Here is a 27,049-nt window from a genome sequence, read left to right as displayed (position 1 = left end):
GTGGCTCACGCCTGTAATTCCAGCACTTTGGGAGGCTGAGGCAGGCACATCACCTGAGGTCAGGCGTTCAAGACCAGCCTGGCCAACATGATGAAACCCCGTCTCTCATATAAATTTAAAAAATAGCCAGGCGTAATGGTGCGTGCCTTTAGTCCCAGCTGCTTGGGAGGCTGAGGCAGGAGAATCGCTTCAACACAGGAGGCAGAGGTTGTAGAGAGCCAAGATTGTGCCATTGTACTCCATCCTGGGCAACAGAGTGAGACCCTGTCTCAAAAAATAATAATAAAATACACATGTATTACTCTTGAGGGAAGAAATGTTTGCAAAAATTCCTTCTAAAATGCCCCCTCCACACCTAAAATGCATTCTCTTATCAAACTAGCTAGATTGTTACCTCTCAAAGAGCAAGTGTCTCAGGAAATGAGACAGTGAGTTAATTTGGGTTGGAGCCAGTGGCGGAAAACGGGCAGTCAGCATGTCTCCAGTTGCCTACAGAGACAGACTTGAGAAATTTTACCTACTGTCCGAGTATGCTGAGAGCTGACTGCTGCACACAAAGCAACGAGAAATGCATGTTTCTTGGCCTCCCCATCTCCATCGGCTCCCTTTGCCTACTGCCCAGACTTGCTTCGATGCCCTCTCCGCTGCCAACATCTCCCTTGGGTGTTTTCTCTCCTCACCTGGGCATGTCCAAGGCCAATCCTCCAGCAACCTCTCAGATTATCTCCTTGTGACCCAGTTTTCCTCCCTGCTGGCAATTCAAACAGGGTTGTCTTGAAGCCTATTTGTTAACAGGCATCTGTGCTCTTTCTCTCTAGAAGTGTGTTTCTAGCCAAGAAAATAGAGGCTCCCCAACCAGCACTGACTATGTGGTAACGTTACACCTTCCAGTCCCAGCTTTTCTGCTCATTTACTCAAATACCACCAAAATTATCAAAACTGTTTATGCATCTTTTTACCAATTATTCTGTCTCCTCCCCAAGTTATGTTTGACTTCAATACTCTTTTATTTTGAGACAGAGATTCACTCTTATTGCTCAGTCTAGAGTGCAACAGCACGATCTTGGCTCACCACAACCTCCACCTCCCGGGTTCAAGTGATTCTCCTGCCTCAGCCTCCCGAGTAGCTGGGATTACAGGCATGCACCATCACGCCCAGCTAATTTTTTTTTTTTTTTTTTTTTTAAGCAGAGTTTTCTCCATGTTGGTCAGGCTGGTCTCGAGCTCCCAACCTAGGGTGATCCACCCACCTCAATCTCCCAAAGTGCTGGGGACTCCAATAATTCTTAAAATCTACTCAGCTTCGCGCCTGGCGCGGTGGCTCATGCCTGTAATCCCAGCACTTTGGGAGGCTGAGGGGCGTGGATCACGAGGTCAGGAGCTCAAGACCAGCCTGGCCAACATGGCAAAACCCCTGTCTCTACTAAAAATACAAAGAAATAAGCAGGGCACAGTGGCAGGTGCCTGTAATCCCAGCTGCTCGGGAGGCTGAGGCAGGAGAATCACTTGAACCAGGGCGACAGAGGTTGCAGTGAGCCAAGATCGCACCAGTGCACTCCAGCCTGGGTGACAGAGTGAGACTCTGTCTCAAAAAAATAAAATTAAATTTAAAAACCTAGTCAGCTTCACCCTATGCTATACTGAAAGAATAGTTTCTTTTTGATGCAGCTATTTGCCACCATGGTAATTTCTTATCAAATATTATGAGTGTTTTGGGGATGGCTGGGAGGGGAAGTGTGCAATGTATGATTAGGGACCATTCCTTTTGACCCATATTAATTTTTACAGCCTTTTCTCCCTTTCTATTCAGGCTAAATGTACATTTATGCAAATTGTACGTAATATTTTGCAGTATCCCCAAATCCCAGCTCAATATTGGCCAAGGCCAACCCAACTTATGCCAACTTATGCCAAACCAGGAAGAATTGTGGTTTGGAAATGTTACTCAGCTACAGCCAGGAAAAAATAACAACTGGCTGGGCATGGTGGTTTACGCCTAAAATCCTAGCACTTTGGGAGGCTGAGGCGGGCAGATTTGCCTGAGCCTCAGCCTGGTCAACATGGTAAAAAGTTATCTCTCTCAAAAATACATAAATCTGCCAGGAGTGTTGGTGGGCACCTATAATCCCAGCTACCTAGGAGTCTGAGGCAGGGGAATTACTTGAACCCAGGGACGGGGGCGGCTGCATTACCAGCCTGGGCGAAAGAGCAAAATTCCATCTCAAAAAAAAATAATAAATAACAACTGTCACCGGGTAGCTGCTGAGTCTGCTTTGCCTAACATATGCATAGCACTTTGCAATTTACAAAGAGCTTTTTTTTTTTGAGACGGAGTTTTGCTCTTGTTACTCAGGCTGGAGTGCAATGGCGGGATCTCGGCTCACCGCAACCTCCGCCTCCTGGGTTCAGGCAATTCTCCTGCCTCGGCCTCCTGAGTAGCTGGGACTACAGACACGCGCCACCATGCCCAGCTAATTTTTTGTAGTTTTTTTAGCAGAGACGGGGTTTCACCATGTTGACCAGGATGGTCTCGATCTCTTGACCTTGTGATCCACCCGCCTCAGCCTCCCAAAGTGCTGGGATTACAGGCTTGAGCCACCGCGCCTGGCCCTTACCAAGGGCTTTTACAACATTTTAAGTCTTTAATGTTCACTGTAACAGCCATCCTACAGGTACTGTCCCATTCCACAGATGGCAATAAAATGAAGCAGAGAACTATATTGCCTTTGGTCACAGACCTATCAATTTAAACCCAAGGTCTGTTAACTCATCTGGGCATTAATTGTTTGTAAATTCACACTTCCTAGGTGTAGGAGGCACTGAACACTGGACCAACATTGCTTTCTAGCTAGGCACAGTGACTCAGGCCTGTAATCCCAACACTTTGAGCGGAGGAGGTAGGAGTCCATGAGTTCCAGATCAGCCTGGGCAACATGGGGAAACCTCGTCTCTACAAATTACAAAATTCACCAGGAATGGTGGCATGTAACCGTGGTCCCAGATACTCAGGAGTCTGAAGCAGGAGGATCACTTGAGGCCGGGAGGTCGAGGCTGCAGTGAGCCATGATCGTGCCACTGCACTCCAGCCTGGGCAACAATGAGACCCTGTCTCAAAAAGAAAACAACAGACAATAAACCACTGTTTCCTTTATTCCTTTCTCCAAAATGCTAACTTTTTTTTTCCTGAGAAAGGTTTTATTTTATATCTAATATTGTTTATGAAGGAAAGTGATACCAACAATTCACCGAAGCTGAAAATTTGTCTTCAAAAACTTACTTCCTAATCTAATTTCTCTTACATTAGCAATAGAAAATGGACTAAAAGGCCAGGTGCGGTGGCTCACGCCTGTAATCCCAACACTTTGGAAGACCGAGGCAGGTGGATCACCTGAGGTCAGGAGTTCAAGACCAGCCTGGCCAACATGGTGAAACCTCATCTCTACTAAAAATACAAAAAGTTAGCTGGCATAGTGGCAGTTTCCTGTAATCCCAGCTACTTGGGAAACTGAGGCAGGAGAATCGCTTGAACCCAGGTGGTGGAAGTTGCAGTGAGCCAAGATCGTGCCACTGCACTCCAGCCTGAGCAATAAGAGCAAAACCTCCGTCTCAACAAAACAAAACAATGGACTAAAATATTATGAGACTTCAAGATATGTTTAATACAAAGGCTTTGATGGTTTTGCTTTTCAGTAGCCATTTAGGAATAACTAAAAAACATGTGTGAGATGATTGGTCAATGTTTCAGAACTTCCTGTATTACTAAAACTATAATTCAAAGGTCCTATGAAGTCAGAATTTTGAGTGTTACAGGGGTACCGCTAACGAATAAACTGAACAGCAGAGTTGCAGCCTGTGATTCTGCTGTTTCATCGCCCACCTCCTCCTGGCCCTAAACTAGATAATGGAGACATCTGGTCGCCATGGATACAGGATGGCATCATCTGACCGCATTGGTGCAGACCTTAGCTTCAGATATTCTCAGACCTTTCAAAGGACCACGCATGCCCCTGGCTTAGTAGCTGCTAGGACAACATGAGGGGATTTCCCTTACGGAGTTGTTGATGCTGTTGTTACTGTACACCATTTACTGAATTAATGCACTGAGCATTTCCCATATATTACTTCCTTTCATTCTCTCAAGAACCCTGTAAGGAAATTTTTCATTCTCATTCTCATTTTAGACAATAAAAATCAGATGTTTACAGAGATTCAGCAACGTTCCGTAGGTAACATTTTGTGTTGTTTCTTTTTGAAATAGCATTTCGCTCTTGTTGCCCAGGCTGGAGTGCAATGGCGATCTCAGCTCACTGCAACCTTCACCCCAGAATGGCTGGGACTACCGGTGGGTGCCACCACACCCAGCTAATTTTTTGTACTTTTAGAAGAGACGAGGTTTCACTATGTTAGCCAAGATGGTCTCTATTTCCAGACCTTGTAATTTGCCCGCCTCAGCCTGCCAAAGTGCTGGGATTACTGACGTGAGCCACCGTACCTGGCCTACACTTTTAAATCAAGGTCTGCCTCCAAAAGTTACATTACTTTTTGTTATTTTGAGATGGCCAACATGCTATGTTGCCCAGGTTGGACTCAAACAATCATCTCACTCCAGCCTTCCAAGTAGCTGGGAAGACAGAAGTGTGCCGTATTCTTAAACATCATATAATATTGCCTTTCAGGCTTAAAAAGCAAATAGAATTATTTGTTCATTTGATAGAGCTTTAGTAACATAAGTGGATACACTTAGAGCTAGTCCTCTGCCTTGTTACCATGATAAGCTAGGATAATATAGTTGAGGGGCCTGCGGTGGAGGTTGGAGAGGTCCCGGGATGTTAAATTCTCAACTTCTTCAACTTAGCAACAGGGGGTGGTCCATCCACAGCCTGCTCTCCACCCCCGCTGAAAATCAGTAGTGCGAACGGACTATGGAGGCAAGGGGAAACGTACCTACAAGATTTTCTGTTTTGGTTTTCTTTGGGGTTTCCTTTTTGTCTTTTCTGAACTGAAGGGTGATAGAGAAGGTATGGAAAAAGTTTGAAACCACTGGCAGGTTTCAAACTTACAAGCCATGAGAAGCTCGGGGTAATTTCTGCATTTTCCAAGGTGCAAGGAAGCAGAAGCTGGAGCCGGTCTTCGAGGTGGGAGGCAGGGAGATGTTAGCAGATATGACAAGGAGGGGCTTTGGAAAAGACTTTGTGGGGCCTTGATCCCGAGGAGAGTGAAGGCTGCTGCGGGAGGGATGGGGTGGTGCAGTCGTAGAGCTGGTCAGGACTGGATTGACAGCAGAATGGTAAAGACGCAACTCCTACTGCTCCACCCCAAGCACTTTTAGTTTATAAAAGATGGAGCAACGATTTTATTTTCTCCAGGCATCTCAAATCAGTTACATTTTTTTTAAGACAGGGTCTTGGGAGGGGTGGTGCGCATGCGCGAGCGCAGAGGCCCACCCGCCCCGCCCGCCAAAAAAAAAAAAGAAAGAAAAAAGAAAAAGAAAAAAAGACAGGGTCGTGCTCTATCACCCAGGCTAGAGTGCAGAGGTGCAATCATAGCTCACTTGCAGCCTCGACCTCCTGCGCTCAAGCAATCCTCGTGCCTCAGCCTCATGCCACCACACCTGGCTGGCACACAAATTTCACTAACGTGTACATATGTCCATGAGTCATACAAATTATAAAAACCCTTCTGCTGTAGGGAAAAAATACATATGAAAACTCAAAAAAAAAAAAAAGTGACACAGTTAATACTTTTATATCATTTTTTTTTTTTTTTTAAGACAGAGTCTCACAGTCGCCCAGGCTGGAGTGCAGTGGTGTGATCTCAGTTCACTGCAGCCTCCATCTCCTGGGTTCAGGCAATTCTCCTGCCTCAGCCTCCCATTTGGCTATTTTTTATTTCGTATTTTTAGGAGAGACGGGATTTCGCCATGTTGGCTAGGCTGGTCTTGAACTTCTGGCCTCAAGTGATTTGCCCACCTCATCCTCCAAAAATGCTGGGATTACAGGTGTGAGACACCATGCCCGGCCTCCAAGACGGTTTTCATAGTTGAATTTTGCTGCATCAGATAATCAAGGAAGAAAAGAAACAAGAAGAGAGACTGGGGCCGGGCGCGGTGGCTCAAGCCCGTAATCCCAGCACTTTGGGAGGCCGAGGCGGGTGGATCACGAGGTCAAGAGATCGAGACCATCCTGGTCAACATGGTGAAACCCCGTCTCTACTAAAAATACAAAAAATTAGCTGGGCATGGTGGTGCGTGCCTGTAATCCCAGCTACTCAGGAGGCTGAGGCAGGAGAATTGCCTGAACCCAGGAGGCGGAGGTTGCGGTGAGCCGAGATCCCACCATTGCACTCCAGCCTGGGTAGCATGAGTGAAACTCCGTCTCAAAAAAAAAAAAAAAAAAAAAAGAAGAAGAGAGCCTGTTTCCTATATGTCACAGGGCACACTGTATCCCCTTACACCATTAACCTCTTCACTCACCACATTGCACTATGAGACAGGTGCTGTCATCCTAACTCAATAGATGAGGGAACTGAGGACAAGATGATTTAATAGTGTAGTCACGTAGCTTGCAATTAGCAGGTCAGGATTTGCACCAAGCAGACACAGCCTTTTCCAGCATGTGGGAGAGGTATCTATTCCATACCCATCACTAGGTTCATGGCTGAGACTCCCATCACAAAAGACAGATTAATAACAGAAGAGCATGCAAATGTATTTAACATAAGTTTCACATGATACAGAAGCCTTCCAAAGGCCGACTCAGGACCAGGTTGAGGTGGATCATACCTGTAATCCCAGTGCTTTGGGAGGCCAAGTGGGAGGATCACTTGAGCCCAGGAATTCAAGACTAGCCTGGGCAACCTAGTGAGACCATATCTCTACAAAAAATGTTGAAAAATTAGCTGGTTGTGGTGGTGCACACCTGCAGTCCCAGCTACTTGGGAGGCTGAGGTAGGAGAGGCTGAGGACAATGCAGGAGAGAGTACTACAGATTGGGCCGGGCAAAGTGACTCATGCCTGTAATCCCAGCACTTTGGGAGGCTGAGGCAGGCAAACCACTTGAAGTCAGGAGTTCGAGATCAGCCTGACCAACATAGTGAAACCCTGTCTCTACTAAAAATACATAAATTAGCTGGGTGTGGTGGTGAGCATCTGTATTCCTAGTTACCTATGAGTCTGAGAGAGGAGAATCGCTTGAACCCAGGAGGTGGAGGATGCAGTGAACTGAGATGGTGCACTACATTCCAGCCTGGTGACAGGCTGTGTCTCAAAAAAATAAAAAGTTTCAGACTCTGGAGTATTTCAGATTTCATATAAAATACATTTATTATCTAATGGTAACGAACAACTGGGGGCCAGTAGGGCAAGAGCTGTCTGTTCCGATTCTTCTTGGCCTCTGGGTATAGAGCGGCACCCCTTCTGGCATGAGCATCTATGACCTACTTTGAGCCAAAGATAGGTCAGAGAATTCCCTTATGGCCAGCTCTCACACTGAGTGACCTGCTTGCTCCTTCGGTTTTCTCAATTGCCAAGTCACCGTATTTTAGGGTATCATGTTCTGAGCTCCAACAGATAGACAACATCTACAAAGTCATTGCACAAGTGCCAAGCCAATCAAATCAATAAGCAAACAATTTTAAACATAAAATCAAAGTGACTAAGATGGCAAAAGAGTTTATTTTCTCAAATAATACCAAGTCCAGAGGTAGGACAGGCAATGAATTTACCAAAACCAGCAAGTTCATGACGGTGGGCCATTCTTCTACCCGCCAGCCCCCTCCTTTTTTTTTGAGACAGAGTTTCACTCTTGTTGCCCAGGCTGGAGTGTTAATGCCATGATCTCGGGCACCACAACCTCCGCCTCCCAGGTTCAAGCAATTCTCCTACCTCAGCCTCCTGAGTAGCTGGGATTACAGGCATGCGTCACCATGCCCGGCAAATTTTGTATTTTTAGTAGAGATGGGGTTTCTCCATGTTGGTATGTTGGTCAGACTGGCCTCGAACTCCCAACCTCAGGTGATCCACCCACCTTGGCCTCCCAAAGTGCTGGGATTACAGGTGTGAGCCACAGCACCCGGCCTGTGAGCTAAGTCTTTCTAGGCAAATACTTTCTGTGGTCCCCCGATGGCAGTCACAGTTCCAACATCCCTTGCAGATGACAAAGTCCAAAAGAAAAGGGACATCCCTGACTTGGGTGGGTTTTAAATATCGAGGTAAACTTTCCTTGAACATTCCCATCCGACCTCCCTGCTCATCTCTCTGTCTTATAGACTGGTGAAGATTCAGCCTCCACATTTAGGGAGGGTCTTGGCCACCCCTAAAATTCATGGCTGCATGGAAAGGATCAACAGCACTGGGGTTTAGCAAGCACAACAGGGAGAATGGTTATGAGGAGGGAAACGACAATGTTTGCCACGGGCGTAAAGGCATGCAAAAGGATGGTATGTTCTGGAAATAAGTCGTTGGATATGAAATTGTCAGAAGGCAATAAAATATGCCGCAGCCCAGTTGTAAAGGCATCATAGGCCAATATTTGGCTGCATCCTATGGGTCCATGTTCCTTAAGCTTTTAAAGATAGTGACATATCAAACAATGTTAGGAGATTTTTAGTATTCCTTTTTTATGTGGTAACATATAAAATTTCTTTCAAAAACGAGTACTTAAGGCTAGGTGCAGTGGCTTATGTCTGTAATCCCAGCACTTTGGGAGGCTGAGGAGCGTGGATCGCTTGAGCAAAGGAGTTCCAGGCCAGCCTGGGCAACACAGCAAAAGCCCATTTCTACAAATAATAGAAAATATTAGCTGGGCGTGGTGGCACAGGCCTGTAGCCCAGATAGTCTGGAGGCGGAGGCGGGAAAATCACCTTTTGCAGTGAGCCTGGGTAACAATGAGATCCTGTCTCAAAGGAATTAAAAGAAAAAAAAGGTTCAAAACAAAAATTACACAGCAACATATACAGTAACACTAAAATTATATAATCTAGGCTGGCTGCAGTGGCTCACACCTGTAATCCCAGCACTTTGGGAGGCTGAAGTCGGTGGATCACCTGAGGTCAGGAGTTCGAGACTAGACTGGCCAACATGGTGAAACCCTGTCTCTACGAAAAATACAAAAAAAAAATTAGGCAGGTATGGTGGTGGGCACCTGTAATCCCAGCTACTCAGGAGGCTGAGGCAGGAGAATCCCTTGAGCCTAGGAGGTGGAGGCTGCAGTGAACCAAGATCGCACCACTGCACTCCAGCCTGGACAACAAGAGTGAATCTCCATCGCAAAAAACTATTAATAATAATTATATAATCTAGTCATGTGATAGTAGTGAAGAAATAAGTGTGTATAATTTTTATTTGTACTTTTTAATAATTACAAAAGCAATGCAGGTTCTTTTTTAAAAAATAAAAAAATTCAGAGAAGCCCAAAGAATAAAGTAAAAATTACCCATAATCCCATCACCCGGCTGTAACGACTTGATGTTGGGACCTCACATACACAGTAGTTTGGTTCACAGTTACAATCGTGATTTATTTTTTCCTTTGTAAGGATGCACTTCAAATTTGATTTCTTCTTACCGTACTTTCCTGTCAAACAAAGCAAAACTACTGCTGGTCAGTGTAGGAGGGGGAAAAGCCACAAATGCACACAGTGGCTTCTAAAGTACAATGCATCATATTAGGGAAAGCAGGAAGTATTGTTGCCGTTGTATTTCTGTTGGACCTGCTACTCATACAACTGGTTATCTAAGCCCAAACTCTTTAATGTAAGAAGTAATGCAAATTCTGCCTTTGACAGCAGCGGATTCTTTAGTGTGCTTCTGGCAGGGGAAGGAAGGCGGGAAGGGTTATAAGAACCGGGGCCAAATTTCATCCTGGCGAGTTGCAGCTTTCTTCCTGACAGTGCTTACTGGTCAAGGCACCAGCTTGGTGTCTGACAAACAGACGCCAGCTTGTTTGTGTTGGCACCTCCAGGATAGTTTTGTCTGCACACTGTGCCTCTGAGGGATGGCCTCTACAGTCAGGATGCCAAAATTCTTTAATCTTTCACTTTCATTTTAAAAGTGAAATCTGAAGATCTCTCTATCTAATAGCAAACCACAGCCAGACAAGGTTTTTAATGTCCAGACCTGCCTAGGCAGGAATCCATTATGGTTGCTGTTGATTTGAGTGTTTTGTTTGAAGGGTCCTGTAACTTTATGAACTCTCTTTCACACAAACTTGTTAGTGGCACTCCGTTTCCTCGGTAAACTTTTCGGCTTTTGTTTGCTGCTAGTTTTTAAAAATCTATAGACAGGCAAAAAATCTGCCACTAAAAAGCTGCTTGCTTGACCTTGGAAAAGTCATTTAACCTCTCTGGAGAAAGTTCAAGTTAGAGGGTCAGAGTAGTGGGCTGGAGAGGATCTTAGAGATCAGGGTTCTGCCCTTCCTGTTTACAGATCTGAGATTCAGAGAGGGTGACCCACTGGCCAGAAGTCAAACAGCTTTCTTAAAGTTTTATTATTTTGATTTTTAAGGGAAGAACACCACTGGATTTGAAAATTAAGTAGTGTTTGAAAAGAAAAAGTGCAAGAGATATTGAAGTGTTAAAGGAAACTTTTATAATAACTATCCAAATTCGTTTGTAGAAAGCAAATGTTAACTGTGTAAAATGTGGAGCATTTGATGCACCAAGAAATATTTACTGACTGCCCCCTTGGAACTTGAAAGTTCAGTAGGGAACCAAGAAGATAATGTAATAAGTGCTCTGCCTGATTAAAAACTGCAGTGTTCTCATGAGAACTAACGAGGAAAGGCATTTAGAAGGACGTTCCAGATGTCTTCTTGGAAGAGGTCAAACGTAAGCTCAGACCTGAAGGAAAAACCACAGGAAAGAATATCCCTAAGGAGAAATCGACTGCACATGCAAAGCCAGGGAACTTGATGGGTTGCATACCGAAAGGAAAAGTGGTCAGGAGGACGTCGAATTCCGAGACCTGAATGGTAAGAGGTTCTTTATCCAGAGGGCAGATTTGTAAACTGCAGACTGACAGGACTTGTTGGAGGGTTTCCGCTCTGGCTCTAAGTGTACGCAATAGTTTAGAAACAGGGAAAAGACAGACCCAGTGACATTCATTAGAAAAGTGTTTCTCCAAATATTTTGACCTACAAAATGCATTCTTCCTGTTGCCCACTCTGTACACAGCTCCGGGAACACGCACACACAAACCGAAAGAAGTTTCACAATCTACGCAGGATGTCCACTGCCATTTTCTCCCTAACCTTTTGCATTTTCTAAATGGTAAAACTGCATGACTCATCTCAACTGATTTCACTACCCATTAAGTCACAACTCTGAGTTCGAGAAACCTTGACTTAAGGAAGTTGCTGTGATACTCCAGAAGAGAAGAGTAAAACTGTAGGGTCTAGGGAAGCAGGAAGGGGGCACAGAAGGATGTGGAATGATCCCAGAGGGATTTAAGAGATCGGAGAGAGAAGGACCCAAAGAAGTGCTTACAGATGATGGCGAGTTCTGGCTGGAACTCAGGGCAGACAAAGGGATCGTGTACTGAGATGGGGAACCTTGAGTGAAAGGTGAGGAGGGTAAAGATACCACCCCCTGAGCAAATCCCTTTTTTTTTTTTGTGTGGTTTTTTTTTTTTTTTTTTTTTTTTTTTGTAAATACAAATCTGCTCCTTAATTTGAAGTACATCCCAAGAAAAACATTATGTAACTCCAGAAAATGTTCAAGTTTTATTAAAAGAAGGGAAATGGCAGAAATGGAAAGGAGGGAATCAGTGGAGAGGAGTGGGCTCCAGCACTTAGACACAAGATAACACGTGGAAAGGACGGGCAAGCTTGAAATCCCCAGGGAAACAGACAGCCCTTATCAGACTCACCTGGTGCTTTGCTGCAGCTGCCGGGCTTTTGTAAGCTGGGAACGGGTCATTCAGCAATGATGCTGGCAGGAGTTAGCTTCCTTACACATAAAGGTGGCACCAAATTTGGCATTCACAATCACTACTTCACGAACGTCACAGGCATTTCTTAGGCACTTCTTATATAAATGGAAATACCATTAACTTTCTTCTTCATGCACGCTCTGACGGCACCAGGTCAAAGGGACTTTATTCCTGCCTCTTTTCAGAGCTTCTACAGTCCTCATCCTTCTTCTAAATCTTTAATTTTGCAAAGCCATAGGGAGTGGTGGTAGCCTGTGGCGAGTTGAAGATTTTGAACAATAGGTGTTTCTGAGCCGGGTTTATTGAAAGGGTCTTGTCTGTGTCCTGGGGGAGATTGTAAATGAGATGTCAACAGGAGCTCTTTTGTGTGGACGGCATTCATCCTGAAAGAAAGGAATTCCCTTACTGTGCTAGTATTTAAAGCACATTTGTTGCTGCTTTTGCTAAAACTTTTTATCCAACTGCCGGAGCTAACAGCAATGAATGAGTCACTTGGTGTGACTGTAACTTCCTTCCCTCCTTAGCAAAGCAATGACTCAGTCATTTACATTTAGAAAGGAAGGCTCCTAAGAAGATTTCTTGGATTTTCATCAGCTTGAGCCTCTTTTCTTGACCATCACGTGGGCCTGATCTGTCAGCAATCCTGTTAACCCGGGGTGAGGGGAGTCTAGCCGGGCTGTTTTTCTCACTCCCTGGAAAACTTCTTGCTGTTTTGCTCGTTTCTTTTTTAAATCCAAAGTGAAAGACAAATACAATTTCCTGCCTTAAGCCCTCTTCCTTTCTCTCTCCCTCCCCGCCTTTTTTTTGTAAAGGACAGGCAATTTCAGTTTACTATAATTACCCTGGGCTGAGGTTTGACTAACTCCACCTTTAGATGATAAGGCAACCGTTTTATTACCTCACAGCCAGGTGCCTGAGGGCGACAAGACTTGCCTTTATCTGGTGACCTGACAAGGTTATCAGCAACTGCAAATGGGCTGAACCTCAGCGCAGGGGCCATCAAAATGCTTCCCTCCCCTACATCCATTTCCCAACCCTTTATTGGTAATTCATTTCAATTCAAAGACCAGCTCTAGTTTCTGCAAGTTTTTCCGCATTTCTGCACCTTAGCTCTGTCCTCTTGTGTTCTCTTCGGAACGCAAGCAGCAGTAACAGCGATCTTAATTATGAGCGACCAGCTGCCCCCATGCGCCCATAACACACACAAAGTCTCAACCACAGGCCAGCACACAACCACACAGAAGATATTCGCATCCTCTGCCTTTGTCGATCTGCAGTATTTATAGTTGCTTTTTCAGAGTTGATATTTACTAACATCTTTGACCTAGGATGCTAGAAATTCCTCCAAAATAAAATTATGTTGCTTGTACCTTCTATGATTCCTTTGAAAACTGAAATATAATCCACACCAGGAGGCAGTGACGTGCTTGTCAGAGATAATAAACATATCTAGTGCTCGATCTATTTATTTCTGCAGTTCATAAACTTATTTGTCTACCAACCCAAGTTTATTCTTTAATTCAACCTCTGTTCCATGCACTGTCTCAGTTATCTGTTGGGTGGGAAATGGTTTCCAAAGTGTACCAGACAAAGCTGAAATGAATGAAGAGTGAGTGCTTGCAGACAAACTTTTAGGCCAGTGTCCTGAGCAGCGTCAATCAGCATGGCACCCAGCTTGGACCTAGCATGGAGCTGCCCTCCTGTCAGTGCAATTCTAGTGGGCCAGAGTAAACAAAGTCAGTTTGTTTTATTCATTTAGTTAGAGACGGAGTCTCACACTGCAGCTCAGGCTGGAGTGCAATGGCGTGATCTCCGCTCACTGCAACCTCTGCCACCGGGTTCAAGCGATTCTCCAGCCTCTGGATTAGTTGGGATTACAGGTGCCCACCCCACATCCGGCTAATTTTTGTATTTTTAGTAGAGACGGGGCTTCGCCATGTTGGCCAGGCTGGTCTCAACTCCTGCAGGTGATCTGCCCTCCTCCGACTCCCAAAATGCTTGGATTATTTATTTTGAGGTCTGTGAAGTCAGACTGTAGCCTGAGGGTAGCGGATGGGAAAGGAGGAGTGGGGAAGAGAATAATGGAAAAGATAAGCTAAGACGCACACTCGCACGTGCGCACACACACACACACACACACACATCCTTGCACACAATGTTGCAAATGTGAAGTGTTACCTGTAAGACCACATCAGATTACTCCATTCCAGGCCAGAACCAGTGGCTCACACCTGCACTTTGGGAGGCTGAGGCAGGTCGATTGCTTGAGGTCAGGACTTCGAGACCAGCCTGATCAGCATGGTGAAACCCCCATCTCTACTAAAAATACAAAAAATAGCCAGGCATGGTGCTGGGGACCTGTAATTCCACCTACTTGGGAACCTGAGGCAGGAGAATTGCTTTAACCTGGGAGGTGGATGTCTCAGTGGGCCGAGATCATATCACTGCACTCCATCCTGAGCAAGAGGGTGAGACTCAAAAAAAAAAGGATTACTCCATTCTGTAATGTATATAGACATCATTACACACTGTGGAAAGAAAGAGTTCAAATCCCCTACTAGGGCCCTTATTACCATTATAATAAAAACAAATAAAAAGAATGTTTCTGGCCAGACACGTTGGCTCACGCCTGTAATCCCAGCACTTTAGGGAGCTGAGGTGGGTGGATCACCTGAGGTCAGGAGTTTGAGACCAACCTGGCCAACATGGTGAAACCCCACCTCTCCTAATAATACAAAAATTAGCTGGGCGTGGTGGGCACACCTGTAATTCCAGCTACTCAGGAGGCTGAGGCAGGAGAATTACTTGAACCCAGGAGGCGGAGGTTGCAGTAAGCCGGGATTGTACCATTGTACTCCAGCCTGGGCAACAAGAGAGTAACTCTGTCTCGAAAAACAAAAACAAAGAATTTCTGAATCACACGCATGGTGATAAACTAATGAACACCCAGAACTCAAAGCTCTCTGAAAGGAGACAATATCAGAAATATTAAGAAATCTGACCTGGGCAACACAGTGACACCCTGTCTTTCCAAAAAGTTTTTTAAAAATTACCTGGATGTGGTGATGTGCGCTTGTGGCTCCAGCTACTCCAGAGGCTGAAGGGGGAGGATCGATTGAGCCCAGGAATTAGAGGATGCAATGAGCTGTTATCACGACACTGCACTCTAGCCCAGGCAACAGAGTGAGACCCTGTCTCTTAAAAAAAAAAAAAAAATTGACGGGGTCCAGTGGCTCATGCCTGTAATCCCAGCACTTTGGGAGGCTGAGGCAGGCGGATCACGAGGTCCCCTTTTAGTAGGACAGGGTTTCACCATCCTAGCCCACATGGTAAAACCCCGTCTCTATTAAAAATACAAAATTTAGCTGGGTGTGGTGGCATGTGCCTGTAATCCCAGCTACTCAGGAGGCTGGGGCAGAAGAATAGTTTGAACCCGGGAGGCAGAGGTTGCAGTGAGCTGAGATCACACCACTGCACTCCAGCCTGGCAACAGAGCGAGACTCCTTCTCAAAAAAAAAAAAAAGAAAAGAAATACACACACACACACACACACACACATACAATATATGTATGTATACAGACACTACCTTTCTGTTAGGTATTTGTCATTTGCCAAAACTAAATAAAAACAACCTGTGAGGTCAGTACTAAAATCTATACCAATTTACTCCCCCATCCTCCTCCTCATTCGTTGAGTGTTTAATAAAGCCAGCCGCTTTATCATTAAATTCTAAACCCGGCAGAAAGGTAGTATTTTAAATGCAGTCTTTGCCAGACACGGTGGCTCATGCCTGTAATCTCAGAACTTTGGGAGGCAAAGGTGGGTGGATCACTTGAGGTCAGGAGTTTGAGACCAGCCTGGCCAACATGGTGAAACCCCATCTCTACCAAAAAGACAAACATTAGCCGGGTGTGGTGGCGCACGCCTGCAGTCTCAGCTACTCAGGAGGCTGAGGCAGAAGGTTGCAGTGAGCCAAGATCACGCCGCTGCACAACTGCCTGGACGACAGATCGAGACTCTGTCTCAAATACATAAACAGATAAATAAATAAATGCCATCTTTAAGGGACACTTAAAGAGTAATGGAGGGGAAGGAGCCCTGGGGCCACGGGCATAAGTTCTTCTCTGAATCTGTGTCCTTCTCTATCGGTGACAAAGTTGGATAATGAATGAGGCATAATTTTTTAAATCACTAAGCCTGCTATCTGAGCATCAATAAGGAGTTGGTATCCTTTTTGGGCCAAGTGGGCTGATGTAAACAGTATTACACAGGTTAACCCGGATACCTTTTTCTGGTTTCCCTTTGAAAATGGGGATTTGGGGAGGGCAGAGGAAAGGAGAAGGATGAACAATTAAGTGCCTAACTACACAGACCAGGGCGGCCTGCAGCCTCCCACATGCAGCTTTCCAGATCCAGGTGATGATCCTCTTCATGCTGACACCAACAGGAAGGAATGGTGGACGTATCTTCTTTCTACTTCACCTCCCCACGCATCCTGTTTCCCAGGTTTGGAGGTCTGAGCTGGCCTTGTGCAAAAGCTCCTGTGCGAAGTCAAGTCCTGACTCCAGATCCTCTGTTCCTAGGGCGGCCGCAGCAGTGGGCTGCTTTGATGGAGGGTTAGCCTTTTCTCCAAAGCCCCGCAAGCCTGCCAGTGAACCAAGGCTACTGATGGGTCTACGCTGAAGTCTCGCTGAGGACTCAGCCTGACCAGACTCATTGGATGGGATGGACCTTGGCTCATACACAGGCCACTTGCTCTGCACAAGCACCCCACCTTTTTTTTGAGACGGAGGAGTCTTGCTCTGTCACCAGGCTGGAGTGCAGTGGCAAGATCTTGGCTCACTGCAACCTCCACTTCCCGGGTTCAAATGATTCTCCTGCCTCAGCTTCCTGAGTAGCTGGGACTACAGGCGCATGCCACCACGCTCAGCTGTTTTTTGTATTTTTAGTAGAGACGGGGTTTCACCATGTTGGCCAGGATGGTCTGGATCTCTTGACCTCATGATCCACCCACCTCGGCCTCCTAAAGTGCTGGGATTACAGGCGTGAGCCACAGTGCCCCGCCCTGCTACCCCACTTTCTGAAGTGAGACGAATTGGCAGTAAGTGAGTGATACCCTGTTCCCATCTAGAAACAACCAGCTACCCCACAGCCCCAAGGTCAGGGATGCTCAAGTGCTATTTATTCTGTTTCCCAGACATACAGCAGCTGGGCAGGGAGTCCGAGTAGGCTGCTGCGTCATGTGGTTCCATTCCAGATTTTTCCTTTTATTCCTCTCTCCAAGGCCCCATTGTGCAGATGCTAGTAATTCTCATGAAATGATACCAGGAGGTAAAGAAAGTTCCCTGGCTCCTCAGATATCCATCTGTATGCAAGCAGACAGCACAGAAAAATCAGTCAAAGAATAACAAGGTTCCTAGTTCTGTGTGGGCTGAGCAAGGACAACAACAAAAAAAGAGTAGCAAGGAGTGAAAAGTACTAAGAAGAAAAACAGCTGCACAGGAAAAGGGCAGTGAGTGTCACGGGTGCCTCCCACTGTCCTTTTGCCGAGGGCCTGTGGGTGAGGACAAGCAGGGAGATTGGGAGCCATCAGGTGCATGACCCAAGGGACTAGCTGATGTCAGAGTCCAGTAGATTAGGATTTGGCCCGCTGGATCCCTGTCAAACACTGGCCAATCATAACTGCACTTAGCCAACCCCAAACACGAGGGGGCCCTGGTGACAAGACATGACACTGCACCATCAGAGGTCACAGCAAGTGGCTTTGCTGAGGTGTCCACTTTACTCCTGCCCCAATGACCTCCCTTTCCTGATTGTTAGTCCCTTTCTTTCTCCAGGAAGTCCCTTCTCATCCCTGCTCATACCTTCATGTAACAAGCATTTATCATGCTAGTACTGTGAGCCACGCTTGTGCTGTGGTTACATCTGTGGATCAGACAGACAACAGTGCCTGACCTTGTCATTCTTCCATCCCTTAATTCCTTCCTTTCTCTCAGTCTGGCCAGAAAAAAAAAAGTTCTCCTAACAGAGAATATAGGAACATACTGCTGAAGAGTGACAGCCGACAAGAAATGAAAGCTGAATGATGAAAGATTAAAAAGAAAATTGTCAGGCCGAGCTCGGTGGCTCAAGCCTGTAATCCCAGCACTTTGGGAGGCCAAGGCGGGAGGATCATGAGGTCAGGAGTTCAAGATCAGCCTGGCCAAATAGTGAAACCCCATCTCTACTAAAAATACAAAAACTAGCCAGGTGTGGTGGCGGGTGTCTGTAATCCCAGCTACTCAAGAGTCTGAGAGGCAGGAGAATCGCTTGAGCCCAGGAGGCAGAGGTTGCAGTGAGCCAAGATTGCACCACTGCACTCCAGCCTGGGTGACAGAGCAAGACTTGGTCTCAAAAAAAAAAAAAAAAAAAAGAAAAAAAGAAAAATGTCCTTCCCTGCTCCTGTCACCGGTCCGCCCGCCCTAGCCTGCTGGGCATGCTGTCTCTCAACAAGACCAGGTCTGCCCCAACCTGAGGTGCTGCTAGACCAGCTGCCCAAACAGGAAACCTTATATAATTCTGTAACCCTGACCTTGGGCCCTGAATCTTCCCTTTCTGTAAACAGTCCATTCAACCCAGGAAGACCTGCAGACCTGGCTGGGACACATTTTGAAAAACACACACATTGTTTAAAATGTTGAAAAAAAGTCCCTAGGTCTAAGAGGAAGTGATCTGTCTGACTCAACAGTAGAAATCACTTCATATAAAGTAATGGAACAAATGGAAATTTAATCCTAACAGATGTAACTGCCAGGGCAGTCACTTGTGTACATGGATGACTTGATTGCACCTGTTGGAAAAGCAGAGAAAAATGAGCCGTGAAATCTTGATCACATACCCTACTGGAAGCAACACCCCGTCCTTGCAAATTAGTAAGCCTGACGCTCTCAACTTCCTGGCTTCAACACGTGTGCCCTAGTTCTGTGCAGGTTATGACTCACCTGTGCTACTGCTCAAATGATTCTTACTCAGAGCCTTCGGTCTTTCATCTTCAGTGTTAAGTGGTCTAGGCACCTACTAGCCAAATGTCTACTTACTTTTTTTCTTTCTCATGCCTGTTTCCCAGTCTGTGATCTTTCAAGGTATTTCCTTGAGGCCAGGCATGGTGGGTCAGGTCTGTAATCCCAGCACTTTGGAAGGCCAAGGCGGGCGGATCACCTGAGGTCAGGAGTTCGAGACCAGCCTGCAAACATGGAGAAACTCTGTCTCTACTAAAAATACAAAATTAGCTGGGCGTGGTGGCGCATGCCTGTAAGCCCAGCTACTCGAGAGTTTGAGGCAGGAGAAATGCTTGAACCTGGGAGGAGAGGTTGTGGTGAGCCGAGATCGCACCACTGCACTCCAGCTTCGGCAACAAGAGCAAAACTCTGTCTCAAAAAAAAAAAAAAAAGACATTCCCTTGAAATGACTGATTTCAGGCAACAACTGGAATTACATATGGTAGCCTTCAACTTCTTATTTAACTTATTGCCAAACTTCAATAAAAGTCCAGATTAGAAGTTTTAGACCTCAGCCTCTGGCCCTGGGCCTTCTGAAATGATCTTCCAAACACCATTTGATTTCCGCTAATTTAGTTAATGAATGGAACTTTCTGAAGGGAGCAGTTACTTTGATCTGAACCCCCTTCCTAGGTTCCAGTTCACATGGCCAGAGGGAGACAGAACAGGCGCCCTCTCCTCCTGCCCCTCCCCTCCTGCGTGGCCAGAGCAACCAGCTGCAATCATTCCTCTAAAACAGAGACAGCCGCAGAAAGCAGTTCCCAAAAGGAAGAAGGCAGGTTACAAATACTACTGTTGGCATTTTCATGGGTGTTTCCCCCACACAGAGATAAAAGCGTTGAGGTGAGGCTTTGAGGCACACTCTCTGGGTAGCTGGGCCTGCAGTCTGGAAATCCCAAGTAATCCTCGAAATAGGCTAACTGGAAGCCAGCAATACAAATTAGAAGTGCTTCTGGCCTGAGAGAAAGGTGTCTGCATTCAAAGGACAATTTCAGATAAAAATGGAAAATGCCAGTTCCACCCTGCAGGAATTCTCAGTTTCCAGGCTGTTTATCCTCACTGCCGTCAGTCCTACTCTTGTCTGTGACTGGGATGTGATGAAAGAGATCGCGTGGAAAAGGCTACTGCAGTTCTTGCTCTGTGTAACTCACCGCCTTAAAAAACATGGCCTTGGCTGCTGCTTTAAAACAACGGCCGGGCCGCGGTGGCTCACGCCTGTAATCCTAGCACTTTGGGAGGCCGAGGTGGGTGGATCACCTGAGGTCAGGAGTTCAAGACCAGCCTGGCCATCATGGTGAAACCCCCATCTTTAAAAACAACAACAACAACGAGGCCGGGCGCGGTGGCTCACGCCTGTAATCCCAGCACTTTGGGAGGCCGCAGCGGGTGGATCATGAAGTCAGCAGATCGAGACCAGCTTGGCTAACATGGTGAAACCCTGTCTCTACTAAAAATACAAAAAATTAGCCGGGCGTGGTGGCACGCGCCTGTAGTCCCAGCTACTCGGGAGGCTGAGGCAGGAGAACCGCTTGAACCCGGGAGGTGGAGGTTGCAGTGAGCCGAGATCGCGCCACTGCACTCCAGCCCGCCGACAGGGCGAGACACGCAGAAAAAAAACCAAAACGAAAATCCCGAGCCCCAACCCAGAGATTTAACCCTGCAGCTAAGGGGAAGTTTTTGTTAAGGTGATAAGGTGAAAAACCAAGCCATTATGGGGCATGACTTCCACTGTTAAGCTTTCGGAAGACAAGTCCCGCAAAGACCTCCAACCCCTTCCAGCGCGCGACTTACCCTCTTAGCTGAGCCGCAGCTTGCAAAATACGGAAGTGATGTCCAGGTTTGGCCACAAGGGGACACTCGAGAGTAGGACTGCCCGCGGCAATGCTTTGTTTCTCCACTGACTTTTGGTTGGGAGGGAGGGAGGGAGGTGTGGGAGTGGTGGGGAAGATGCTGGCTTAAAAGAAAAAAGTCCATTTGTTCCCTGAAATTGTGCCACTTGCCCTTTTATAAGTTAAAGGTTGCCACGTTACCTGTTGCCAGGTTCCTGAGAGTGCTTGGGGAAAATGTGGGCGAGAGAGGCACAGCACAGTCCTTCGGCTTGGTAGGTTTCAAGCTCTTTAGACTGAGCTGGCGCTGACATTTGCAGGGCAGCCGCTGTGGATTGCCTGCGCATTGTTTGGTTGTAGTTCTAACAGAGGAGTGGCTGCTGTCTGACATCATTTCCAGGCATCAAGTGCCTGGGGCTTTTTTTTTTTTTTTTTTTTTTCTGTAATGACTCTAACTTTCTGATCCCTCCCTGCCTGGATTTTTATACAGTAGATGCACTGTGCAAAACAGCCTCCACTCAGGAAACCCAAGTTTTGAAGCAACGTCTTAAAACAACTTGGGTGCCTCTTTAAAAAAATAAAGTTGTGACTTTGAAACAAACCTTTCCATTCTTCCTCCTTTCCGAGAACAATGTCGTGTTTGATCAGCAGCGCAGCCAGGGCTTTCTGAAAGATCTGCTCTCCCCAGAAGAGGCGGCTGCTATCAGTTGAATAGATCTCTAAGCCAGACATGCCGAGGCTTGGGGCATTTGTCTGGCATTAGGAAGTGTCTGGAATACCAGAAACTACCAACTGGCATGTCTTAGGACTACAGGAATTATTGCACTCCCCTCCATCCCTCGTCCACTCCCCCTCTCCTCCCCATACACACACAAGCATACTTTTTTTTACTTTAAGAAAAGTTGAGCGCGTCATCTTTGTGGTTTCCGTGGAGGATGTAACTGGGAGAGAAGACTGGAATGCCCTGAGCCTCCGAGGGTGGGGCGAGGATCCTGGCGTATGCCCCACCCCAACAGCCTCTGATCTCTGCCTTCTCCTCGCTGACCGCTACACTTTGGGTGGCCTGGAAATGTGAAGCTGTAAATATTTTGAAATAAGGTAGTGATTTTTCCACGTGCACTTCGTTTTGTGGCATTTCTCTCCTTCTTCAATGTTTTAAAAGTTGCAGTGGTGCACCCCTTGTTGACCACTCCAAATTCATTCATTCACTGAACCTCTGGTGAGTTCTTGCAGAGTGAGGAGGGCCGTGCATGAAGGAGTCTCTGGTGGAAAGCATGGTGCATTAGTGGAGGAGGTGTTTAACAGAAAGTGTTTGCTGGCGTGGTGGGGGCGGTAAATAAAGGTGGTTTGGGTTAATGGTCAGATGGGATTTGGAGCCCTGAGTACTCTTAACTCTGTTGCTGAATCTCTAGATGGGTTAGGGATGTCCGTTGCCTGCTCTGAGCGTTACATTTTCATCAGTCAAGTGGGGATAGTGGGATCTTTCTCATATGTGAGATCATGTCTATTTTTTTTTTTTTTTTGTATTTATTTTTACTCCCAAGCTCAAGTGATCCTCCCACCTCAGCCTACAGAGTAGCTGGGACTTCAGGTGTGCACCACCATGACCAGCTAGTTTATTGTTCTTGTTTAGGGTTTTGTTTTTGGGTTTGGTTTTGTTTTGTTTTGTTTTTGAGACAGAGTTTCACTCTTGCTGCTCAGGCTGGAGTGCAATAGCACGATCTTGGCTCACCACAACCATCACCCCCCAGGTTCAAGGGATTTTCCTGCTTCAGCCTCCCAAGTAGCTGTGATTACAGGCATGCATCACCATGCCAGGCTAATTTTGTATTTTTAGTAGAGATGGGGACGGGGTTTTTCCAGGTTGGTCAGGCTGGTCTCGAACTCTTGACCTCAGGTGATCTGCCTGCTTCAGCCTCCCAAAGTGCTGGGATTACAGGTGTGAGCCACCACTCCCGCCACTGTTTGAATTTCTTTGAGAGAAGGTCTCACTCTGTTGCCCAGGCTGGTATTGAACTCCTAGGCTAAAGTGATCCTCATGCCTCAGCCTCCCAAAGTGCTGGCATTACAGGTATGAGCCACCACACCCAGCCCCCATGTCCATTAAGTTCTTAGCACAAAGTAAGGATTTGCTGTCTGGCGATTAGGAAGATCTAATGGCATGTCACAGGTGTGGACTAAGTCTCATCTCATCATCTATGTTGTTGCCCGGGTTTGTGCTTTTTTCCCGGTGAAGAACTCCAGCCAGACTGCTGATTTGTCTGGCATTTGTTGGAGAGTCCGGCTTGCATAACACATCACCACCAGGAGCAGGAGCCCCACGATGCACTGTTAAGTGCACCACTCTGGGGTCTACCCGGCTGGAAGCAGCAGCAGTAGACTTGTCTATTAGTCATTTTGTCCTCATCAGTGCCAGATGCTTTCCCAAGATGCCAGAACATTCACCATTGCTACCAGACAGCCTCGCTGGACCTCTTTCTCTGGCCTCCTTTTTTGGCTTCTTTCTTCAGCTGTTTAGCATCACTCTCTGTGGGACACCCCCCCCGCCACTTTGCAAATTCTTGTCTAGGTTTCACTTGTTAGCATAAGCCATAAAAGCTCCAGTTTGAAAGAAATTTTGTCATCTAGTCCAGCCCCCATCAGATGCTGGTACAATTGCTGTACCTTCCCAGCCAAAACATGCACTGGCCTCTGCTTGAACAGGTTCAGGGACTGAGAACTCCCTCTGCTATGAGGTCCTCATATTCCATCTATGGACAATCAATGACTGGAGAATTATTCTTTTTTTTTTTTCTTTTTGAGATGGAGTCTTGCTCTGTCACCCAGGCTGGAGTGCAGTGGCTCGATGTTGGCTCACTGCAAACTCCACCTCCTGGGTTCAAGCACTTCTCCTCCCTCAGCCTATGAGTAGCTGGGACTACAGGCCCGTGCCACCATGCTCAGATAAATTTTTTTGTATTTTTAATATTTTAGCAATGGGGTTTCACTGTGTTGGTCAGGCTGACCTTTCGAGCTGCCTGCCTTGGTCTCCCAAAATGCTGGGATTACAGGTGTGAGCCACCACACCCGACAGAATTATTCTTGATGCCTCTCTGAGCTCTTACCTTTGTTGTTCCTTTGGGGACTTATACAAATACAAATGCCATCCTCTAAGCAAGAGCCCTCCAAATAATTGAAAACCCCTCTTTCTTCTCTTACAAATGAAATACCATGTCTTTTTTTTTTTTTTTTTTTTTTAAAGATGGGGTTTCACCATATTGGTCAGACTGGTCTCGAACTCCTGACCTCAGGTGATCCGCCCACCTCAGCCTCCCAAAGTGCTGAGATTACAGGCGTGAGCCACCGCGCCCAGCTCCATGTCTTTCTTTTTGACGGAGTCTTGCCCTGTCGCCAGGCTGGAGAGCAGTGGCACCATCTCGGCTCACTGCAACCTCTACCTCCTGGGTTCAAGCAGTTCTCCTGCTTCAGCCTCTGAGTAGCTGGGATTACCCGCATGTGCCACCATGCCCAGCTAATTTTTGTGTTTTTAGTAGAGACGAGATTTCACCATGTTGGGCAGGCTGGTCTCGAGCTCCTGACCTCAGGTGATCTGGTGGCCCCAGCCTTCCAAAATGCTGGGATTACAGGTATGAGCCACGGTGCCTGACCCTACACTCAATTTTCATAGCATATGTTACCATGCACTGTGACACAGTTTGCTAACGGGCACTACTCTGCAGAGCAGGCTTTGAATAATCCAGCTCTGCACACAGAGGGGTGCTGGAAATGCTTAACAACGGGCTCTCTGATTGCAGAAAATCAGCAGGGGCAAACCTGCTGTTTTCAGGCATTTGCTGATCTCCATGGTGTAAATACACGAAGGTCAATTTCAAGCCAACAGTGTAAAGTAACTGAATACAGAGGTAGAAAGAGATGTGCACAATCGATTTAACAAGGTGAAAAGAGCCAGCTCCAACATGCTTCTGTCAACCCCATTAGATTTTTAAAAATATTTTTAATAAAGCCCTTCTGGCAGGGCATGGTGGCTCACGCACGTAATCCCAACACTTTGGGAGGCCAACGCAGCTGGATCACCTGAGGTCAGGAGTTTGAGACCAGCCTGACCAACATGGCGAAACCCTGTCTCTATTAAATACAAAAAAAATTAACCAGTTGTGGTGGCACATGCCTGTAATCCCAGCTACTCAGAGGCTGAAGCAAGAGAATTGCTTGAACCCGGGAGGCGGAGGTTGCAGTGAGCCGAGATTGTGCCACTGCACTCCAGCCTGGCAACAAGAGGGAAATTCTGTCTCATAAATAAATGAAGCCCTTCTTTTTGAGGGCTTGTTGAACAATTGCTGAGCAGCTGGGCCAAATCAAGAACTTTGCCCTCAGCAGATTTTCGACAGTGGATCCAAGACAGCCCTTCTTTCTGATAGTCTTCAGCTCAGTAAGAAGGGGCCATCTGATAGAACTCACAGCATATCCAGGGTTGCTTTCCCTATGAGTTCCGGATAGGCGCTGCCATTTCTCAAGGCTGATCAAATCACAGCTTGCTTGATAATAGTTGTGCTTAGTAACAATATCTTAGGGTAACAACATGTTTACAACAAAAAGATATTGTTTGACTCTGGCACATCTGCATCTATATCCATATATCTATACGTTTAATTACGTTGTGGTATTGTGTTTTTATTTGTGGTTCCTTATGACTTGCTCTCTCATATTTTAAAGAATTTCTGAAATGCAGTAATCAGGAACTGCTAAATAGTTTCTCTACATAGCTTTATGGTTTATGATCCATTAGTTTAGCTGGTAAGAGTTTATCAATAAAAATGCACAAAGAGAGAGTTTGATCCCACATCTGTTTCGTAGCCACCTAACACTTGTGTGCTGTTAAACACGCAGGATAACTAGAGTGGCCAGAGAGTCTGGATCATTTGCCAGGACACCTTCACCACTACAGAATAAAATAATTTCTGGCCCAGGCCTTCCTGAAGATTGCAACACTTGCATTATCTTTTTTTTTTTTTTTTTTTTCAGACAGAGTTTTGCTCTGTTGCCCAGGCTAGAGTGCAGTGACACAATCTCTGCTCCCTGCAAACTCTGTCTCCCCGATTCAAGCAATTCTCCTGCCTTAGCTTCTTAGGTAACTGGGATTACAGGCACCTGCCACCACACACAGCTAATTTGTTTTTTTAGTAGAGACGGGGTTTCACCATATTGGCCAGGCTGGTTTCGAACTCCTGAGCTCAAGAGATCCACCCACCTTGGCATCCCAAAGTGCTAGGATTACAGGCATGAGCTACTACAACCAGCCACGTTATCTTTCAATATAAATGTAGGCAATCATGAGCTAGAAGCTGAAATGATTGGAATGTACTATTTGTTTTCTCTGTAATGTCTTTCTTAAAAAAATATAATTTCTTAAGTGTAAATACCAACCTCTGGTCTCTCTGTTCGCTATAGTATCCACTGAATGAAAATGTCACTGAAATCTGCAGCTCTGGTTCTGCAACTCTCTTCTAAAGGGATGGGAGTCCTTTCAGCCAGATGAGGAAAAAAAATCATTTCATTTGAAATGAACAATAAGCCGGGCATGGTGGCTCAAGCCTGTAATCCCAGCACTTTGGGAGGCCGAGGCGGGTGGATCACGAGGTCAAGAGATCGAGACCATCCTGGTCAACATGGTGAAACCCCGTCTCTACTAAAAATACAAAACATTAGCTGGGCATGGTGGCGCGTGCCTGTAATCCCAGCTACTCAGGAGGTTGAGGCAGGAGAATTGCCTGAGCCCAGGAGGCGGAGGTTGCGATGAGCCGAGATCGCGCCATTGCACTCCAGCCTGGGTAACAAGCGTGAAACTCTGTCTCAAAAAAAAATCGGGGCAAAGGAAAGTAGTAATAGTGATAAAAATACAGCATCATTTCTTTTTTTCAAGTTCCACTTACATTTTAAATATCATTCTTTTTGAGAACCTCACTCTTGCCGGGAATGGTGGCTCATGCCTGTAATCCCAGCACTTTGGGAGGCCAAGGCAGGTGAATAACCCGAGGTCAGGAGATCGAGACCATTCTGGCCAATATGGTAAAAACCCATCTCTACTAAAAACACAAAAATTAGCCAGGCATGGTGGCATGCGCCTGTAATCCCAGCTACTTGAGAGGCTGAGGCCGGAAAATGGCTTGAACCCAGGAGGCAGAGGTTGCAGTGAGCAGAGATCGCGCCATTGCACTCCAGCCTGGGAAATGAGCGAAACAACATCTCAAAAAAAAAAAAAA

General features: G+C 46.2%; 2 protein-coding genes and 2 long non-coding RNA genes across 18 annotated transcripts in view; 1 reads left to right on the top strand and 3 right to left on the bottom strand.

Moving 5' to 3' along the window:
• Positions 1 to 2,941, bottom strand: part of LOC116561586 — a 23,101-nt gene extending 20,160 nt beyond the window's left edge. Inside the window, exon 1 of the long non-coding RNA XR_004273497.1 lies at positions 2,632 to 2,941. This is a non-coding gene — a long non-coding RNA (uncharacterized LOC116561586). The remainder of the gene's footprint in view (positions 1 to 2,631) is intronic.
• The window catches only part of DLGAP1 (DLG associated protein 1), a 979,377-nt gene that overhangs the window by 855,106 nt on the left and 97,222 nt on the right, over positions 1 to 27,049 (top strand). The gene's annotated exons all lie outside the window — the stretch shown is intronic.
• On the bottom strand, positions 11,704 to 21,754 carry LOC116561583. 2 transcript variants are annotated; one of them, XR_004273495.1, is made up of 2 exons: positions 20,755 to 21,754; positions 11,704 to 12,308 (listed from the first exon to the last, which is right to left on the bottom strand). XR_004273495.1 is itself a non-coding variant. In XM_032293485.1 (2 exons), the coding sequence occupies exons 1-2, from the start codon at positions 21,134 to 21,136 to the stop codon at positions 12,125 to 12,127; spliced, it is 327 nt and encodes a 108-aa protein (XP_032149376.1). In that variant the 5' UTR covers positions 21,137 to 21,754; the 3' UTR covers positions 11,704 to 12,124. The 2 variants fall into 2 exon arrangements, 1 of the variants encoding a protein (XP_032149376.1); XM_032293485.1 differs by having other exon boundaries at positions 20,994 to 21,754.
• Positions 17,087 to 19,157, bottom strand: LOC116561585. Its single transcript, XR_004273496.1, has 2 exons — positions 19,003 to 19,157; positions 17,087 to 17,291 (listed from the first exon to the last, which is right to left on the bottom strand). It is a non-coding gene; the product is annotated as an uncharacterized LOC116561585 (long non-coding RNA).

The sequence above is a fragment of the Sapajus apella genome, unplaced genomic scaffold (assembly GCF_009761245.1).
Source record: "Sapajus apella isolate SASKATOON/1434 unplaced genomic scaffold, GSC_monkey_1.0 scaffold29, whole genome shotgun sequence".
NCBI classification, from domain to species: Eukaryota; Metazoa; Chordata; class Mammalia; order Primates; family Cebidae; genus Sapajus; species Sapajus apella.
Note: the sequence above shows the minus strand (reverse complement) of the source record. Positions and strands in the feature narration are given on the sequence as shown.

What these genes read in the sequence shown, in the direction of transcription:
- LOC116561583 (XM_032293485.1), bottom strand. Translation starts at nt 21,136, where the DNA reads ATGCGCAGGCAATCCACAGCGGCTGCCCTGCAAATGTCAGCGCCAGCT. An exon ending in TCTCAGGAACCTGGCAACAG is followed by an intron (nt 12,309 to 20,993) that starts GTAACGTGGCAA and finishes CCTTTCTTTCAG; the next exon opens with GATGAATGCCGTCCACACAA.